Genomic DNA, 20,046 nt, shown 5'->3' with positions numbered 1-20,046 from the left:
AGGGAGGAATCCCGCGCTGGGACGGCCTCAGGGAGCAGGGCTGGGATTCCTGACCCGAAACTGTCGAGGTGCTCTGAGCTCTGTGCTTGCTGGCGTGCCCGTGTGAATATGAGAGGAAAGCTCGGAGCAGGCAGTGATGCTGGGGTGTTATTTTTATTTTTAGGAAATCTTCTGACTCGACTTGGATGGAGGCAGGAAGAAAAATAACCTGCACTCTTTGCCTAACTGCATCACAGTTGCCTGTCTGCATACAACATACTCAGCATTCATCTTTACAGTAGCCAACAAAAGGAAATGATAAACCTCAAACCTGAAAAGCATCTTCTGTAAAAAGACAGATTCCCTCATTTTGGATGAATGTTCTCATGGTCTAAGAAATTGATTTTTGTGAAAAAAATATTCCACCATTTTTGGAGGTTTTTTAAGAGGCAGAAAGGACCCATAGAACAAGCGTTTGGAAACTGAAGCTTACACAGTTTGACAGCCCTTGGGCTTTTATAATGAATGTTCCCATGCAAACTGCATTTTCCATTTTATAACTTTGTTGGATACAGTAGCTAATAGTGAGCTGATTTAGTCTTACGATGGCACTCTTTTCTCAAAGTAGTCAACAGGGTTTTCAGGCTTTGCTTTGGAAATGTCGTATGTTCTGGCCTGTTTCAAGATGCCAACTGTTTGATCTCTCTTTCAGCATCCTCAACAGGGAAAAGGGTAGCTATTTAAGTTTTATGACCTCTTCCAGCACCTTATTACCAGTGGATCCCAAAGGAACTGATGTCTTTCCTACCAAGAAGAGGTCTGAGATTGATTATGAAGAGGAAAAAGGATGGAATGAGGAGACTAAAGAAATATCTGAAGGGAAACTCTACTTCTCTTCTTCTGTTGAAGCTCCAAAGAAACAGTTGAGTCAAGTTCTGTCAAGGCATAAATTTACCCAGGTACAGCCTCCAGAAAAACCTTTGCAGGCTGAGGAATGGAACAAACTGAGGGAAAGCTTTCGATCACCTGAAATATTTGAAGAAGTGATGTTTAACAGTATGGTCAGGTGTAACAGCCCCATTGATGTGGCTAAGTCCTTGCTGACCCATGTGGCAAAGTGTAATGGTGACGTTACATATAATTTGTTGGTCAAATACCTGGCATTGTGTGTCAAGCAGGGGCAGACTTCAGAAATTCGTGATGTGTATGATATAATGAAAATCAGGTTTAAGATTTTAGAAAGTGGGGCTTACAACCTTCTTATCAAGGGGCTGAGTAATTCAGATCAATGGAGAATGGCCTTGACTCTTTTGGAAGAAGTGAAGAAGATTATGATTCCTTCACGGACAAACTATGAATCCTGTATCAAAGCAGCCAGCCGTCACCAAGAAATGAGCCTTGCATTTGAACTTTACCATGAAATGTTGGCTAAGGATTTGGTCCCAACCTTGGATGTCCTGCAGGCCTTTTTTGACTTCTGCAGGGGTATGAAAGGTGCTGAGTTACAAAAAGAGCTGTTTGGTATCCTCTTATATTTGAGAGACAACCAAATATACCCTCACAAAACATTTATGCGGAGTATAAAGCTCTGGTTTGAAAGGTAAATAATGTTTCAATAGAAAGCTCTAGTTCACGAGGATGGGATTCAGCTTATTCCACAGATCAAGTCTGATAAGATCCCTCAACACGTTGCTTCTCCATGAGAGACGCGTTGTCACTAAAAGATACATTTTATTTTTGGTCCAAAATTAGTATAAAAGTGTAAAATTCTTACTGATTTCACTTTTTCTTGAAAGATTTTTCCTGTTAAATATTATTCCTTGTTGAAGAAAGTAGGAAATTGTGATGGGTCATGGCTGGCCAAAATATCCGACTTCATCTCTTTCTGGGGTTGGAACATAAGGAATATTGACAGGCATGAGGGTTTTTCCTGTAATGTATCAGAGTGCTGAAAATTAGATAGATTCTCTCTTTAAAGGAAAGAGGCACCAAGTTTAGGATTGGTTACACCAAGATTAAGTGTTGACTTGTGTAGAATAATAGGAGAGGAATAATCTTAATAGGAGGCTCTCTGTTTTAGCACAGTATTTTGTTTTCATGACCAGTGATGGTCAGACGCCACAAATTACAACTAGTTATGGTGCACATGCACAGTGGAGTTCACCTGAGCCCACTGCATGTTTGTCGTGCTGTTGTATGTGAGCCCATCTATGACTTGTTTTAACTGTTGCCTTTAGTTTATGTGAGATACACAGCCACTTTACAAGTTGGTCTGCCTGGATGGAAAATAAAGCTGTGGCAATGTGCTATCATTATTAAAACGGTTTGTACCGCTGTCCCCTGCTATTTTCTTTCCTGGGAACAGCTAGGGAGCAGACAGAGTAGGCTTCAGTCAAGGTGAACTGGTTTAGTGGGTGAAAATCTGTTGTTTCCCAGTGAATGGAGAAGGACTTACCTGGAGGTGTGTGCTGCACATGCAGGAATCTCAATGTAATAAAAAGTCCTTGGCAAGGAGACTGTAAGGGCAGTGAGGACGTTGAGGAGCTGTATATTGCCTGTGTAAAGTGGCAAACCAGTGCTGAAGCTGAAGCCAGACAAACTCCTGTTTGTATCTTTAATGCTGTGTTTGACTGTTAGAACACTTCATTAAAGATTGTGGTAGACTCATGGACATAAGATTAGCGTTGGGTGTTTCTCTAAAGTAGCGTTTCAAACATGAAGAAGAAACAAAGCCCATGGTAGAGGGATGAACCTAGGTGATCAGTTATCTCATCTGGCTTCTCATCTGTGAACCTGTAGAAAAGGCTCAGTTTTACCTGTCTATTCCAGCTGCTAGTGCTGAACCACTATGTGCTGGTGGTTGAAAATAAAGTAGCAGTTTACATGGAGTTCCCAAAAAGAAGCAGAATCTGCTAAGTTCTAGCCCTGGTAGTCTTGCAAAAATGATGTAGATTGGGAGGTGACTTTTGTTGACAAAGGAAACTGGTGGTACAGTAAGCACAGAAGTGAGCTCTGTGAGTGCAACTGAATAGGTGTTAGTTTAAAAAAACGATTTTCCTGAAGAGCAGCCCAGCACTGACTCAGCACTTAGTAGCACTTACCAGCACTCTAGTAGTGAGTAAAGCCAAATCCAATGCAGAGATCTGAGTGTGCAACAAAGAATCGCAGTATTTTCTGTTGCCTGTTGTCTTGGTAAGAAAGCTAAAGAACTGCTGTGCATCAGCATGAGAAGCGGGGAGGGAGGGCAGAAGCAGGACAGTTATTCCAAAGCCCAGGGCGTGTGTGGTTGTGCAGCTTGTGATGATAAACACAGCGCCAAAGGGAGAGGTGTCTGCAGCTGCACCTTGGCGTGGCTGTTCCTGTTCCATAACCTATTCTCTTTTGGGTCTTGTGGGCAAAAAGGAGTATGTACAGCAGCGTGAGGTGGCTGTGGTCGTGGTGGTGATGATAATGATGTGGAGTCAGAAAGTCCCAATGCAGCATTTTGGTATGAGCATTATCTTTCTTAATCTCTCAGGATGACAGTTGCTTAGGAGTCTTGGTTCCTGCTTTCCCATCTGGCTTCTGAGTTGCTTTATGAATGTGTAGGGCAGCAACTTAAAAACTGTCAGTGCAGCCTGGTTATTTGTATGTTTCTTAGTATTTGGGGACAACATAAGCTGGGGAGGCTGATGGTGTTAGTTCTCTGCATGTTGTTAAATGCCGGTTCTTTATATAATATTTTCAGGCATTGCTAAATTATACATTAATCTTTGTATTTCTTTGCAGGGTGGATGATTGATTGGTCTTTTACTTCTAAATGTTGACCAAAATAAAACTATTTTTTATGTGTAATTCAGGTATTGATAAATAAAAATCTAATGTTTTCATTTATCTTTCCCTCCATACACACTAGTATTCCAGGAGAGAACTGGAGAGGACACCTGACCAACATTAAAGACAGGTAAATCCAACGTTTTATTTAAAAGTGAGGTGTTGTCTTGATTCTATCCTGAACTGTTATTTCATAAATATAAAAAATAGCTTTCTTTATATAAGAAAATATTTTAATCCTTGAAAATACAAACCTTTGTTAGGTACATATGATTTCCCAAACTCCAGTTTCCAACTCATTCTTGTGCAGTAAACAAGACCCAACATGTACAGTTGGAAGGGAGTTACGCTAAGCAGAGCCAAGACAGAAAAATGCAGAGAAAAATAAGAGCTGCCATTTTACTGCATGGCTTATTTTCTGTTTAGGAATTGAAGACTTACCTTTTTTGGTTGGCTTTATAATACTGTTGTTTAACACTATATTTAACAGACCAGCTTTGGTGTGTAGATGGATGCCTTCGTGAAAACTGATACTACTAACACGCTGCAGTTAATTTATATGGTTGGCAGTGTTCTCCCTTCCTGCCTGATTTTCAGTGAAGACAAAGTGATTCCTGTGCTAGGTTTTCACAGGGATAACTTGGGTGTGTGTTCCTATTACAGCACAGTTTTCTTAATGTCTGTAAATTTCTATTTTAAATATTATTCTATTTGAAACCTAGTTCCCTGTTTTTGTAGCAATGTGGCAACTATAAATGTATTAATTATAAGAGTGTCTCCAATGGATGATGTGTTGCATACTCTGAAGTAAAAGTACATGTAGAGTCTGCTGCTTGTGAAGCCGCTGAAAGAACAGCATAACTCACTGTCCTGAGAGGTGGTGGTGGTGTTCATTGCAAGGTGGATTACTGTTATATGTGGGTGTGTGTTACTAAGACTGTATTATGATAATTCAACAAATTCTAGACACCCTTTTTCAGCCTTTAGAGTTTTAAAATTCTGAAGTCGATTGTCTTGGTTAAGAGGTAGTTTGGTATCTTATTGTCTGCAAGCTCTGTTACAGACTTTGAGAGCTAAACTAATTTAGATCACCTCACAGTTTACCATGGATTAAGAATCTGTGAACAAAGTGGTGACGGGGTGCTACGTGGTAGTTATTTTGTGATAACCGTATGAGCACTTTTTATTTTGAAGTAAACAAGTTTGACATAGCCTACTTGGGTAAGTGTTTGAATAAATGTAAAATGGTTTAAAGAAAAGAAAAAGAATATAAGAGTTTTGTTGTGTTTAAATCAAATGGTTGCTGACTGAAGAGATCCTTAGGATTTAAGAAATAATAAAAAAAAGCTTGTTGGTTTTGTTTGGGTTCTTTTGTGGGGTTTTTTTTTTGGTCCTAATCATAAAGGACAAAGCCCTTAAGGTATCTCTGAAACTCATGTGGTGATTGTTACTGGACTTATCTCTGGAGTCAGCATAACTGTCTTAAAACATGAGTCTTGAGTTTAAAAATCCAGAAGAACTATTTTTTCCTAAACTGAGTTTGACAATTTAATAAGCTTATCTGTAGGTTATTCTAATTTTGTATAAATACTGGCAGTTATATCTGAGATGCTCATATCCAGGATGTTTTCTTCCTCTAGCACTGAGCTCCTAATTTCTTTGAACTGTGATAGTCAGAAGATTGAGCCCCTGCAAACAAACCTTGAAGTTTGCTGACCATTTTTCTTTGGGAGTTACAAAAGCTTTGGATTTCCAGAAAGCTGCAGCTCAAGGTTTTTGAGCCTGCGTTCAAATTACTGTAGTGTGTCTGACTTCATGATTGATATGTAGGTGGTATGATATTCCAAATCTAGCTCAAAAAAGTAGTCCCTCAAAAAAGTAGCTAACTGGTCAGTTAGCTGTAAGGACAGCTGTATATCCTAAGGGGTGAAAGCCGCCTGTGTGGGAATTTCTTGGCATGAAATCCTAAAATGATCAAGGAGAAGCTACAAAAATTGCAAGGTAATTTTAAAGGTATGGTTGTGAAAAAGCAGCAGTTAGACTAAGGGGTCTGGTCTTGCAAGATGCTGAGTGTTTCTTGTGCCTGTTTTGCCTCTGCTTCCTTTGGGAATCCACATCAAGAATTCACAAGAAGAAACTGGCTTCAGGAGCTTTGGTTGTTGGTAGGTGGTTGGGGTGAGTTAATTCGCTGGGGTGGGGGGAGGTTTGTTTTTTCAAATAATCTCAAGTGATAGTTACAGAAGGACCCAAGTTAACTATGGGACAGGTCCTTAAACTTCAGGCTTCAAGGTTTTGAAATAGCCTCATGACAGTTTGTTAGACCTTTCTTCTCTGTTGCCAAACAGTGAAGTTCCTTAATGCAATTGCTTGTATTTAGTGATAACTTTGCAGCTGTAGCAGCAGCCGGTCTCCCTGCTCGTGTTATCGCTGTGTGGGCTGAGCCTGCAGCGGCCGCAGAGGGGTCAGCAACCGGATCCGGCGCCTTGTTTGTGCGCAGCAGGGAGTGTCCGTTGCTGGGATTCCCTGTGTAACTTCTTTTGCTTCAATAAATGCACTGTCAGCATTGCAATGAATGCACTCTTGTCTTATGGTATGTGCATTAATGTATACTAGACATCAGTTGTTGAGAGAACTTAACATTTCTGATTGCCATCATTTTAGAAAATGACAATGACTGAGCTTTGGCGCCTCTAGGATATCTGTGTGGAGACAGCCAGGGGAGAATAACTCCTTCCATTTTAACACGTAAAACTCAAATCCTGCGATTCAGTTCTGAGATTGTGCTTGTGAAAGTAAAATATTTGGGTGGATTTAGAGAAGAATGGTTACTCCTTCAGTTCAAACTATGCCCAGCTGGGTGAATATAGGCTTCTGAACAGAGCATGATGGAGAGGAAAAATGTGAAACAACATATTCTGCATATAAGAGAAGCCTAAGTGGGAGCAAGCAGAAAAAAGTCATTGTTCATCAGCCAAGAAGAACCAAAGACCCGTTCAGACTAAGCGTCAGTTTATTGCCTGTTGGAGAAGCTAATAGATTCTGCTTATTTTCTGGGTACCATGGCTGGAGTGTCCAGTCTAGTGAGGAAGATGCAAGCTGGATCTCATGTCTAATATTTGTGGCAGAAGTGCTTGAGAACAGACATGACTGACTGTGAATTTCCTTAGTGTATGTTAATGTCCTATCTGACCATTTCTTTTTCCTTTTTCATGTAGTTATTAAAGAGTTAAACTTGGAAAAATTCCTAGGTTTAACCCACAATCAGAGATGTAAGTCAGAAAGTGTACCAAGAAGTCTGTGTATATTGATAGCTCATTCGTTTGTCTTTAGAAAGTGTTGTTTTGTCTCCGTCTCCTGCTGTTACTCCACCCTACATGCTGGCTTTGTGGTGGGCCCAGAGGTTCATGGTACTGGTGTATGACATTTTTGACCTGGGTATGGAGTTGTGCATTGTGTTGATTATGTGTTTAGTTTTAGGAACTGATGGGAGAGACAAGTAGGAAAGAAAAGAATGAACAAATGGGACATGGAAGTGATGACAGTTCTGGTTTGATTTCCTTCAGACTGTGTGTTAAGGGAGAGGTCATGGCTGTGGGACATGAAACAACAGAAGAGGCTAGATATTTAAAAATATGTTTATTCTTTCTCTCAAGATACAGCTTTGGAGGTTCATGCAAAAATCCAGAAGTGGCCATGGAAGTTAGGCCTGTCTTGTTTTGCATCTTGGAATTATGTGTGTGCTGTGCTAGCAGGCTGTAGGAACAAAAACCCAACTTCCAGCAGTGGACATTGTCTCATGGTTGTGGTTTGTTTTGATGGCCTTTCCCAGTGCTGGGGAGTTTTTGCAGCACTAGGTTGCTTGGACAAAAAGTGGTACCTCTTGCCTGGCAGGAGCTACGTGTTCTCTGTAGTGTTGCCTCGCTTGCGCTGTTCTGGAAGATTTTTCAGGATCTGCTTTGACGTGCCAGCACTCTTCTTGAGGAAACTGAAGAGATTGAGGTCTCTTTTTTTCACATCCCCTATTATTCTACTCTGTAATTTTTTCTGTTACGATGGATTTTCAATCTCTTTGATCTTTTAGTATTAAAAACATACATGGATGGATTAGTGGAGAGTTCCTTGTGTGCAGAGACAAAACAATGTATGATTTGGGGCTTGTGGAACCACAGTTGTTATCGTAGCTGCCGGCCCTGCAACGGGGAAACGGAGAGTTCTGAGAAGGGGATGATGTGAACGATAAAGTGTCTCGGTGCTGCAAGCAGTCACACAGTCACTGACACATGGTGGAGTGGTGTTTCTGGCTCTGGGAAATGAACACTAAATGATGGCATTGGTAGACTGAAGCTGCAGAGCCTGTTCATCTGCAGCAGTCTGCGTGCCTAGATCCATGTGATGATATTTAGTCTGTGCTACAGAGCAGGAGCAGAAGTTTCTCAGCAATAAAGAAACAAGCAGTGATGAATCGCCAGGAGACAGCAATGTAAAGCTGCTTTCTGTTGGGGTTCAGTCAGCCTGATAGGAGGAAACCTCTGGTAGAGTTGGGCATTGTACAGACACGCAGTGCCAGTGTGACTTAGTGTTGCTGAGGGCTTTCAAAGCAAACAGGATTCCTGTTTTAGTCACACCGTGCTCTCAGTCTGTGCAATTTGACCACCTTGGAAAGATCTGAACAAACAGTCTTGGCTGAGAAATAGGGGACGTCTGATAGCAAAAGACAAATGGTACAAAGGAGCCATCTAGTTCATGATTTGCTTTTCCAACCATACAGCAGATTTATGTTACCTTTTCTTTCTTACCCCCATTTCTTTAGGGTGGGGTTATTCCTACACCTGTGGCAGGTTTGGTTATTCCACACCTTGATAAACCAGGCACAGGTAGCTTAGCTTTTTTGTAGGCGCAGTCAGTGGCACAACAGTGGAGCATTTCACTGATGTAACAGCTTGGAATGGGTTTATAGCCAGACCAAGGCTCTGTGGCCTGCCTGCTAGCTTCAAGCTGGTATGCCTACAGCTACTACATATGTCCTGGCCAGGCCAGTGCCACTGCATCACCTTCCCACGTGGAGATCTGGGCTGTGTGTGTCTATGGGGACCTTCCTTTGTAGTAGGGAAATTTCCAAATATTAAGAGATGTGGAAGTTTGTGGTAATGCTGAGAATTGAACTCTCAAGGCCTAAATGAATGCTGGTGCATATTTAAATACTCTTCTTTTTTCTTTTTTTCTTTTTTCCCATGTTCTCACACAGAGTTTAAGTCCTAAATCCTCAAACATCTGTAGAGTTAAATCTTCGATTCCGATACCGCTAAATCACATAGAAAATTTTTCTAGTGACTTTAGCAGGTTTTGGATGCATCCCAGAAAGAGTACAGCTAATTTTCTGATGGTTGTACTGTGCTGGAGTTCCTGTAAAGAATTGTGCTCATAGTCAGGCACTCAATAAGTTAGTAAAATCTAAGGTATTTCTTATTTAAAAGCCTTTATCCTTTTATTTTCTTGTTTCACTATTGTTACAGCGGACTGTGCCCAGTTTGCAAACATCAGTTGGAGGACAGTGACCTCACTGAAGAGGAGTATAATAATCTCAGAGAAAGGATAATAAAGGACGTGATACATGGAACTGATACTTTTAGAAAGACAAGCCCACAGGTAGGTCTTGCACACTGTCAGGTCCATTGGCTAGCAGGGTAATGTACAATTAATGTTCAGGTACTTTGAAAACACCACAAATCTTTTTTTTCTTTGCTTTAAGCATTAATAGGCTATTAGATACTGTGTATCCTTTTCAGTCTGTTTATAAAATAGGTCTAAATCTTGGCCTCTTTCATATTGTCTTTATTCTTATATTTTTAGTCAGCTGTTAATGGATACTGAAATAATTAATTTTTTTTTTTTTTTACATTAAAATATTTAAGAGGCATGTAAATCTTTTAATCCTTCAAAAGCTAAATTTTAAATATGGAATAAAGCTGAGTAACTAGAACAAAATAAGACATCTAGTATTTTGAGCTTGCAAAAAGTAAAAGTCCTAGTGTTTCTTAAGCTCAGTATCATATCTGAAGCTTACATTTAAGTGCTGAATTTTGGTTTTTCAGTTGGGCAGCTGTTTGCCAGAAACAAGAAAGAACCAGTTATTTTGTTCAGTCAACTTTCACAACCCACTAAGCAACCCCCTACCCCTCAATTTTAAAGATACACTTCCATATTTATAGTAACAGTTTACATCAGGACTGTCAGGCTTTTCGAAGGTCACTGTGAACATGTGAGAGGTCATCATTCCCAGACACTGTGACATGCTGCAGTTCTGTTTCTCACCCATTTTGGTGCGGAGATGAGCGATTCGGCGGTAGCGCTGGGGAATGGAGCTGAGCCCCACTAGATGGAGCCCACGGCACAGCTCGGCCTGGTTGTGCTTCACTTTTTTAAGTATTGACGTCATTTTGCTGCAGCTGGCACCTCAGTTCTGCTCCGGTTCTGAAAACAGGGAAGAGGACACCAGGTTTAATTCTTCAGGCTTTCTGCAGACACAGACATTGCGTGTGTGTAGCAGTTACAGAAACTTGAAACAGTTCGTGTTGGGGCGCTTGTGGTACATGCAGCCTGTTGCTCAGACATCCAATTTCCAGACAGATTCTCTCCTCAGTTCAGGATTTTTACCTGATCTAGCAGTGAGTTGTACAGAGAGTACAATTATCCTTAAAAATGTAGCAGTAATTTCAAGTATTAATGGGTACTGGTGTTCTATAATAAGATAAACAAAAGGATGTATTTTGTTGCACACTATACCACTAACTCTAGCTGTTGTGTAAAAAGCCTTTGTGAAAATTATGGATGAGGTTGGCTAGTTAAATGACAGCAAAACTGTTCATTCCGTGAGCAGTTAACTGTGTAGTGTGTAAAGTTCCATTTCTGTTCCCTGTGGTGGTTGCTGGCTTGAAAATTTCAAATTTGTCAGGTACACAGTGCTAGATTAGCAGTGCCAGCTGCAGGTGGGGAGATTTAGGAAAGGAGTTCTGGGTAACAGGGCATTCATGCCCAAGCTGAGCAGTAGTGGAAATGATGTTCCCCTTGTTTTAAGAACCTGATTGATCAGATGAATGCAGTCTAATGAAGCAAAGACTCAATGCCCTATTTTAAGTTTTGATGTCAGTAGATTTTGTTAGTCCGTGTGGTAGCTGAAATTCCACCATTTACCACCCTGGGGCCACCCGCTTACTAGTTCCAGGTTGACCTTGTTCCAGTTCCCTGTTGGCAGGTGGTCACCAGGAGGCTGAATGGAGTTGAACTCTGTGTGTCTGCTGCTGGCTGTACAGCTTAAAGTCTGCTCCCTCAGTGAATTTTGAGCATGGGTGTGGGGGCAGAGGCAAAACAGTGTTATAACGTGCCAGAGGTTTCCTGAAATAAATTTGGGACTTTTTAGTTGCCTTTGTGCTGTGAAAGCAGACATGTGGTGATGAAAATATGCTGCCCATTTTAGGTATGCCAGTCTGTGTGACTTCTCCTGCAGCCAGGGTTTTCCAGAGGGGAAACTAGGTGAAGGGACTGAAAATAGGATGTAGGCAAGTGTATCTGAGAGGGGGGTTTCCATTTTCCAGTCAATCACTTTTTTGTAGTAGCTGCAATTCAAACAGAAAACATTTTAGCTTTCTATTCCTTTTTTTTCCCCTAACTAGTTTTCTTTAGTGCATCTGTCAGGGAAACAGTTTGAATTGTTTGGAGCTCTAAAGATTTTTTTTTTTCCCAACAATGTTTCAAATTGAACATGTAATGCATTTGGAATTTTTCTTTTTTTTTTTTTTCCCACTAAGGAATAGTCTTTTGTTTTACTTTTGCAACAGTGTCATTGCTTTATTTGATTTTATTTCTCTCACTTAAGAATAAATGCAATCAGAGTAGAAAATTAGGAGCAAAGATTTGGTTTGTTGAGGATCCCCCAAAACTAGCTGTGCTGTGATTAAAAAAAAATAATCTTTTTTGTAATTAGTTTTAGAAAAGAAAATCAAACAGCTGAGGTTTGTACATCAGAATGGTAGTGAACACTGTTTACAAACATGCTGAGAAGATGGCTTGCATGAATTATAAAACTGATTGCCTATGCTAAGGAAATAGCTGTTACACATTAAAGCAGACAGTGATTCAGGTCTGTGCGCGCCGCTGCTGGATGCCGTGTGATGATCTGGTGCAGCAGCACGCTGCAGCCCTGCCAGCTGCCGTGCAAAGAAAACAGCCGTAACAAGACTGTCACCTTTCGTACCAATGTCTATATGATGTTCTCAGTCGGATGCCTGTTTGCTCTGGCTGCATTTAATTGGGAGCTGTGCCACTGGGCCTGAGGTGATATCAGTGGAGTACTGAGAGGCAGAAGCAACTTTTGCTGTGATGACTTTGATGTCGCGGCTGCTCCCAGGTGTTTCTCGCAAATACAGTAATTTCATTCCCTTCATGGCTGCTTCATACCCCTGATAAGCCTGAAAGGACTGTTGTGCAGGGGGAAGGAAGCACATGGGAGATGTGTATGTGCTGTCAAGAGGGCAGGAAGAGATGGGTTTGTGGGCACGTAAAGTCCCCACACTAGATCTGGGCTAAGTGTGTGAAGGGGTTTTACATACTGTCCTAGAATATTAGAGACTGGAGGGGGAAGGGGAAGTGGCCCATTCATCTTGGTGTTATTTTTGCAACTGAATGAAGTTGTGCTGTTTCCAAGGAGCCTTGAAAATAAAGCGCTCTCTCTTACTTTTAGATTGATGCTGTTTACCTTCTCTACCTCTGTTCCTCTATATGTTACCTCCTCCTTGTCACTGCCAGGGAGCAAAGAATTTTCTGAGAGGAGGAAACATGGAAGGAAGGAGAAGACTGGGTGGAATTTCTCCCATGGGTTCATGTGCCCCCTTCTTTCCCGGATATGTGCCACACTGCAGCAAAGGGATCGGATTCCCAGTTAAGTGTTTGTCCTCTACAGTAGGAGTGCAAAAATTTGATGTGTTGCGGAATGCTGCAAAGCCCCTTGCACTGGGATGGGGGCTGTTCTGGGCAGGAACAGTTCCTGTGGTTTATTCTCACGTGGGAATGACTGTAAGTCCTCTTGTCAGTTCTGTGGCAAGGTAGGTCACTTCGCTAGGATTTGGTTTAAAATGACAGTTCTTGGATTCAGAGCTGGCTTCTGCAAGAACCCTGCTGGTAGGATGAAAATCCTGCTGGTGCCAGCACGGGGTGAAAGCTTTCTGTTAGTTCTGGAGAGGGGTATAGGGGTGGTGAGTTGTAATTAGGGTTAGGATTAGGGCTAAGCCTAGGTTTCAAGATGGTAGAGACTTCTCAGCTTGCCTTTTTTTTTTCTTCTTTTTTTCTTTTCTTCTCCCCACCCTTCCTTCCTTCCTTCCTTCCTGTGCTTTAGGAGACCCAAGAGTAGGATGAATGCTGAGGCTGGCTTAGATGAGCAAGTTATAACTAATTTTTGGATGGGTGTGAGGTACTGGCTTGTAGGTAGGCTGGAATTTCAGGATGGTAAGGATGGAAGAACCTGTTATTGCTGAATCTAGGAAGTCCTGAAAGTGTGGTGTTTGGGGATTAGTGTTTTGGACAGCAGGTGCTGGAGAACTTGAGTTACTGGAGTTTTAGGCTTGGAGTCATTAGGATTGAGTGAGAGCTAATGCGGGTGGAGATGAAGGGTTTTTTGGTAGCCTTTTGGGTACGTGTTGGTGTTGGAGTGTGGATAAGACTAGAGTAAGAGTTGATATGTGGGAGTTAAGTCCTTGCTTAATATGGCTGTGGTTAGGCCAGAGCATTAAAGTAATGGAGACATCAGTAAGGACGAATGTGTCACCTAATCTGCAACAACACTGATCAAAAAAACTTGCTTAGAGCTGTTGTTTGATTCCAGGATGGCCAGTGCTGAACAGTTTAATTCTACAGATTTCTCAAAATAGCCGTTTGATGAGTAAGTCCATTGTTGCCTTGTGGCTGATTTTTAGTTATGAGAAGGGTATGGTCATTAGCTTGTAGATAAGGGTAGGGCTAGCACTGCAATTAGAATTAAATACACTGATATCAAGCACAGGTCTAGGGAAACCTACGAAGGTGATAGAACATTTGCAGATAGGGTTGAACAGGTTTGGGTTTTGTTTTGTGTTGTTTTTTTTTCCCCATTCTCTGCTAAATACAGGCCACTGGCCTCAGGCAGGAGGGGTTAGTGCTCAGCAGGGCAGAATCCTGCATTGCCTTAAGAGCCAGGTTTGCTGCTAGATGTTGTAACATCCACAAGGATAGAGGAGAGCTCGTCTGAGTGCAGTTCAGGATTAGCTGTGGGTTTGTTTCAGCTCAGTGTTTTGGCCAGAACTAGAGTTACTTTGGAGGTTAGAGAGAACACTGTCCTCAGAGTTTGATCTTGTAGGTCTCAAGATCAGTCTTGTAGGTCTAGTAAGCGCAGAATAAAGACAGGTGATGTTTTATGGTGGGTGTTGAGACAATTGCAGTCTCAGAGTCTGAGGGTCCTGCAGCCCAAGCTGCAGCCTTTGTCCTGCTGCTTTCCATCCTCCTACCTTCATTTAACTCAGGGTGGGTGTTACACTCTTCTGTGATATGATCTGCTAGAGGGGAGGGAACTTCTGGGAGGAAGGAAAAGAAGGGGAAGAGGAGAGACTGAATGGGAAATGGGTGGTGGGAGACAAAGGCAGCTGGAATTTTTCTAAGGTTTCTCTTGCATCTTCCCTTACCCCAGAGGCCCCTGATAATGGAAGCAAGCAGAAGCACAGAGAGTCTTTTGGCAGGAGGATAAAAGACTTAGCTGCTTCTTTAGCAGCAAGAAGTAGATCTAGATTAAAAAAATATAAATTCAGCACATATTTCTTTCCCTCAATTACCTCAGTGTTAGAGAATCTTTGTTTGAGAGTGGTTCAGGTCTTCTGGAGTGGTCCACAGTCCTTCATTTCTCACTTCATACAGCAAGGAATGAGTTGGGATTTTGTTCAGGTTACTTGGTCTCCTTTGCCATCAAATGGTTATGCAACAAAATTAGGCCACCTTGCAACACAAGAATGCTCCTTTCTTCCAGTCCACTGTCTAAACCTATTTCGTTGTCCTCCATAGTCTTTTTAAACTATTACTTTATCCCTCTGTATTTGGAAATTCTCCTACATTATACATTCAGAATCTGGTCCTAATCTTATTTTTTTTGAACACCAGTTGCTTGGTTAAAATACAGTTGCTAACCTTAACTTGTTTCCACTGTGTATCATCTGAAGATCTTGCTAAGCAAAATACAAGCATGGTTTGCTGATGCAGTGGTTTTTCTCAGATCTGTATCTTCCTTATATTAGCTAGAACATAGAAGAAGAAATAGAGAGAAATAGACGAAATGGGAGAATTTCACCAAAGTTTAAGAATTACATACCTTGATAAAGTATTTCTTTTTTCCTGTTCATTAGCCGATCACAGAGGCAGACAGGACCATAAACATGAAGTCAGAACAGTAACTTTTAACTAAAGAATTAAACTAACCTGAATTATCTGAGTAGCTGATTTGTGAGGAGATTATTTTATCTGGAACCTCTTGGACACACATTCCTTTACTTGCAGCTCACGCATTCCACTAAGTAGGATCTTGAGACATGTTTACATAACACAGACTGCATACTCTACCATCCTTTTTTTAAGTGTTTGCTGTCTTTGAATATTGCTAAGTTCTGTGATAATACTTCTAAAGTAAAATTAGTGTGAGCACATGTTGATTTAAGACACTTTGAAATGTTACCTCATGGAATTTAAGCATTATCAAATGGTCCTTTACCAGTTGGTCCTTTGGTCCATTATCAAAGGTCCTTCTAAGCTGAGGAGCTGGTCTTCAGCTGTGGTCAAAGACAGAGTCTTCTTCTACTGCAGAGGCCTATGAGAAATTGTCTCATATAGGGCTTCATTATAATTTATTATAATTTGAATAGTTTAACAAGTTATAATAATTTCATGTTATCTATCAAATGCCTTATCTCTTAGGATTTTATTAGATATGTTTTAGAACATCAGCAATTTGAGCAGATGTTTTCATTACACTATGATGATCATTTAAGTTGATACAGTTCCTCCAGAAATCTGTCAAGTATAAGTGCACTTTCTTACTATGTTATGCATTGTTTCATCTTTCTGATGCTAAATTTAATTTGGTTTTGTATTCATCATTGGTTTGGCTTCTTCTGTGCTATCCCCTTTCCTAAATATCTGTAAAATATTTCTTATATATTAGTACAGAACTCTGAAAGATGCTGCTAATTTTTTTACATGACCCTTTGTTTGTTTTTGTTTTTTTGCCTTTTTTTAAATGCTGTAACTAGATCGGTGTTTTAGTAGCTTGTTAGGAGGTCTTGTGTCAGGTTTTTTGAAAATCTAATTAATGCCATCTGGTTCTGTTTTACATACTTTTTCACTGACACAAGGAAAGAATGTTTAGACACACTCTTTTGCAGAAGGTGTGCACATTAAACTCTGCCAGATATTATTCCAGAGGGTTTGCACAATTTCTAGTGATCAGTTCAGCCATATTACAGTGTACAGATGCTGGGTACATAGGTTTATAATTCTCTGGATTGTTTCTAGAAATATAAAATAGGGATAAAATATGTGGTGCCATTCAGTCCCGCAGAACAGTTGCTGTTTCTCTTGAGATTGCAGATATTAGCTAGGATAAGCATTTGGTGGGAGTGTGATTTTTAAACTGGTGTAACCAGGCTTGCCACCCTGCCAGCTGCTCATTCCTGCCCCTTCGGCCCCTGCAAGTGTGCCAGGGAACAGGTGAGCGCAGCTCCATGGTAAGCAGGGCACAAACAGAGATGGCAAAACAATGTTTTTCAGCTAGATCAGTTCCTTGTTCAGATTTGCTTCAAACATTTGTACTGGCATTGCACAGAAGGCAGCACGGAGGTATAATCCAGCTCTCTGATATTCATGTAGCGTTTTTCCACGTGGATATTATGGACTGTCTGTAATTAAGTGCTAGTCTGCCTCACTTGGGACGCTGTCTTTTCGATGAAGTTGCTTTTGTGTTACTCCACTGTCTTTCTATAATGCCTGTTGCATTGTATTTAAGCAGTCAAGTCAGTCTTTTCCTGGTTTAGCATTCTGTTAGGTCATTTGCCCTAGGATGGAAAGGTTCCAAAAGAGTGGTTTTAATTTTGAAAGCACGGTGAATTCAAAATATTTCTGCCTTTGCACGGTTGGTTGGTTGGTTTGTTTGTTTTAAAAGAAAGGCTGGTGTGGTCTGTTTCTACACTCTTGTACTTAGGATGGCAGCCTTGCCAAGTTGAGGGCATTTTTCCACGGTGGACAGCAGCACAAGCTGCTTGTTCCTCCCTCCATTAAAGTGTGCTCAGGAAGGACATGTCAGAAGTGCGCTGCCTGGATTGTTGTGGTCCAAGTTTTGCGTTGGCCTCGTGACTGACCCTCTGCTCTCTGCTGTGGGCAGGCAGGAACAAGTCCCCCAACAACGCTGCCTGCTCTTGACAAAGGACTAGCACCAAGCAACACAGAGCACGTTGCAGCCAGGGTGTCAGTGTGCCTGCCAGTACCTTCCTGTTTGTGACGGTACCTCTGAAGGCTACAGCCACAGGAGTTGGTGACTCCTGGATTGTTTGTTAACTCGAGAAGTGTGTAACAGAGGGCAAACAGACCGTGTGCAGTCCAGAGAACACAGTGACACCGTACACAATACTGAGAAGCCTTCCTGCTCATAAGGGTTCGAAGGGGATTTCCAGGCTTTGAAACTGGGGGGGAAATATTCAAACCCTTCAGGCACAGCAACAAACAGATTTAAGAGTGCTCCAGCAAGGCGCCTTAAAAAAAAACTGGCTGGATTTCAGTTTGACAGCTGAATTTTATTTCTCACACTCTAATGCTCATTCCTGTGTTTTTCTTCTGAAACCAAGAAACATTGCTGAAAACAAAGCAACCCCCGTCACTTTGTATTTTATGAAACTCTTAAAAAGTGAATGTTTTCACTTCCCTAAAAGCTGCTCTTAGGGTATTGAAAACACCCTGTTTGATAGTGAGGGTGGAGTTACATAATATTTGAGTGCAGTATAATATTCTGTTAAATTAAAATTTGCTCTTTCCTTGCACTTGAGTATATTGCCATTTAATACAGAGATGAGAGGCACTGCTTTTTCTGTTGTACAAAGCTTAAACTCTTGTGAATGCTTCTGGAAACAGTATCTATTTAATGCTGTAGTTTTGCACTTTTCAATTGGACTTTAGTTCTCTCCACTACCGACAAGTGAGCAGAAATTTTATTGTTTAGAAGAAGTCACAAGCAGCCTATTCTGCCGTGATTTTAATAGCTTTTAGTAGAGGTTTTTCTCCCCCCTCCCTGATTTCTGTGTGTTGGCATGAACTTAATAGCCTTTCTTGTATTTAAAAGTCCTCTATGGATTTGCTCAAGTATCTCCTTTGTATATTATATTACTTTGGGTTTTGGCATTTAGATCAGTAGAAATTTTGGATTGTTGAAGAATTTGAGCTATACCATGATTTTTATTTCTAGCTGCCAAGATATTTCCTATTTAGACTTGAGGAGAAAAATGCTCAAGTGATCTGACCTTTCTGTGACCTGAAACTTGCCAAACCCTTAGATCAGTTATCAACATTAAAATTATTTCAGAATACTCATTTGAGTTACTCTCATTGTTCTTATCAAAGGGCATGCTGTTTTAGCTATGTTTTCTTTGTTTTGTCTTCAATTGTAATGTTTATTTCCATGTTATTGTATTTAACATAGTAAATCTGTAAATACTAATAATGAATTTCTCCCTTGCTTTTGAGGCTTGTAGTCTGTGTGTGCACTGGTACTGGAAGTGAAACATACATTTCTGTTTATATTCTGTTTTAAATAGTATTAATATTCTTACAGAAAAGTCCTATTTTCAGATTTATTACTAATGCTGTTTCAAATATTATAGGCTGTGTAAGCCCAACTTTTGAAGTCTGAGGTCACACTTTAAAAAAAAAAAAAAGGTTTAAAATAGTAAACCAAATCTTCTTTATTTCTTTCTTTTTCAAACAATAATTTCTATACTTGTGTTTTTTCAAACCAGCCTCTATCTCTTGTTTTGCTGCAATACCCCATGTTGAGAGGTAAGTCTCATAAAATGTAGTTTCACAGTCTGGTTGGTTAGCATAGTTGGGGCTACCTGTGGGATAAGGTGATCCCAGCAGCCTTACCTGGTACCAGTCTCATTCTCATTCCCTGTCCTGGCTGCATTTTCATGCCAGAACAAACCTCTCTGCTCTGACCTGAACAAGGGGATTGCTGCAGGCTGAAGGCTGTTACATTGCCTGAGTTCATCCACTTCATTTTTTTCTCCTTGTGCCACAAACGTGTGTGCATAGTGGGTAGAGGAAGGGGCAAGGCCAGGAATGAACAGCTGAGGGAGGGGAGAAGGTAGGAACACCGCTTTCTATGGCAGCACCAGTACATACCAGTACAAAATGATGGTGAAATAGCGCATGAGTCATCCAGCTGTTGTGGAATACCAAAAAAATGTGAGACTGTTTTGTGCTTTTGCCGAGGTATGAATGGACTTGAGCCACCCACATGCTAGTGGTTAAACAAAAAAATTATTTTAAATGTCTTTAATTCTTTATGTCAAGATAAATTCCATCATGGGTTTGTTATGGCTGGCACTTACTTCCAAATCGATTTAGTCAGTGTGCTGTCCATTTGCAAGTGTTCTTAGTAGAAGGTGTGGTGAATAATTTCTGATGATTACAGAGTTGGCATTCCCCTATTTTCCCAGCTAGGCAATGAATGAAATCAGGTGGGTTTTTTTAAATTCCCTTTTCTTTTGCATGTGGTGAGACACAGGATGTCACTGGAGCCTCCTCTGCACACAGTGCTGCTGCCTTGATTTTCCTGCTGCAGGGAGCTTGTCAGGCGGTGCACAGGCTGCTGGGGGAAGTCTTGCAGTGAGATAACAGTCTTGCTGTACTGCAGCACTTTTCTGTGGCTCCTCAGCATTAAGAGGGTCATGTCAATAAGCAGTGCTAAATGTGTTTTTAAAGTTTTGTCCCTTCAGTTGCCAACTCTGTTGAAGCAAGTTGGAGTAGCGTTTCTGAGTCTGGGAGAATGGACTTTTCCTCAGGAACTTTGTGAGATGAACCCAGTCAGAAATGAGGGTGAGGTTTGCTGCCTTTGTTTCGGTGCTCTTGCCGAAGGAGAGAGATGTTTCTCTAGTTGTTGGCGTGTTGAAGGGGCTCATCAGAAGTGCCCCTTGTTGTGTT

General features: G+C 41.0%; 1 protein-coding gene across 1 annotated transcript in view; it reads left to right on the top strand.

The window, feature by feature from the left end:
* Nucleotides 1-584: 584 nt before the first annotated feature.
* LOC104527781 (mitochondrial ribonuclease P catalytic subunit) overlaps nt 585-20,046 on the top strand; it is a gene marked incomplete at its 3' end in the record, with an annotated part of 22,870 nt that continues 3,408 nt past the window's right edge. Inside the window, exons 1-3 of the mRNA XM_010171590.1 lie at nt 585-1,579; nt 3,875-3,922; nt 9,306-9,438. Coding sequence (XP_010169892.1) covers nt 585-1,579; nt 3,875-3,922; nt 9,306-9,438 — 1,176 coding nt within the window. The remainder of the gene's footprint in view (nt 1,580-3,874; nt 3,923-9,305; nt 9,439-20,046) is intronic.

The sequence above is a fragment of the Antrostomus carolinensis genome, unplaced genomic scaffold (genome assembly GCF_000700745.2).
Source record: "Antrostomus carolinensis isolate BGI_N321 unplaced genomic scaffold, ASM70074v2 scaffold7117, whole genome shotgun sequence".
In the NCBI taxonomy this organism is placed as follows: Eukaryota; Metazoa; Chordata; class Aves; order Caprimulgiformes; family Caprimulgidae; genus Antrostomus; species Antrostomus carolinensis.
This window is presented reverse-complemented; position numbering and strand designations above follow the sequence as displayed.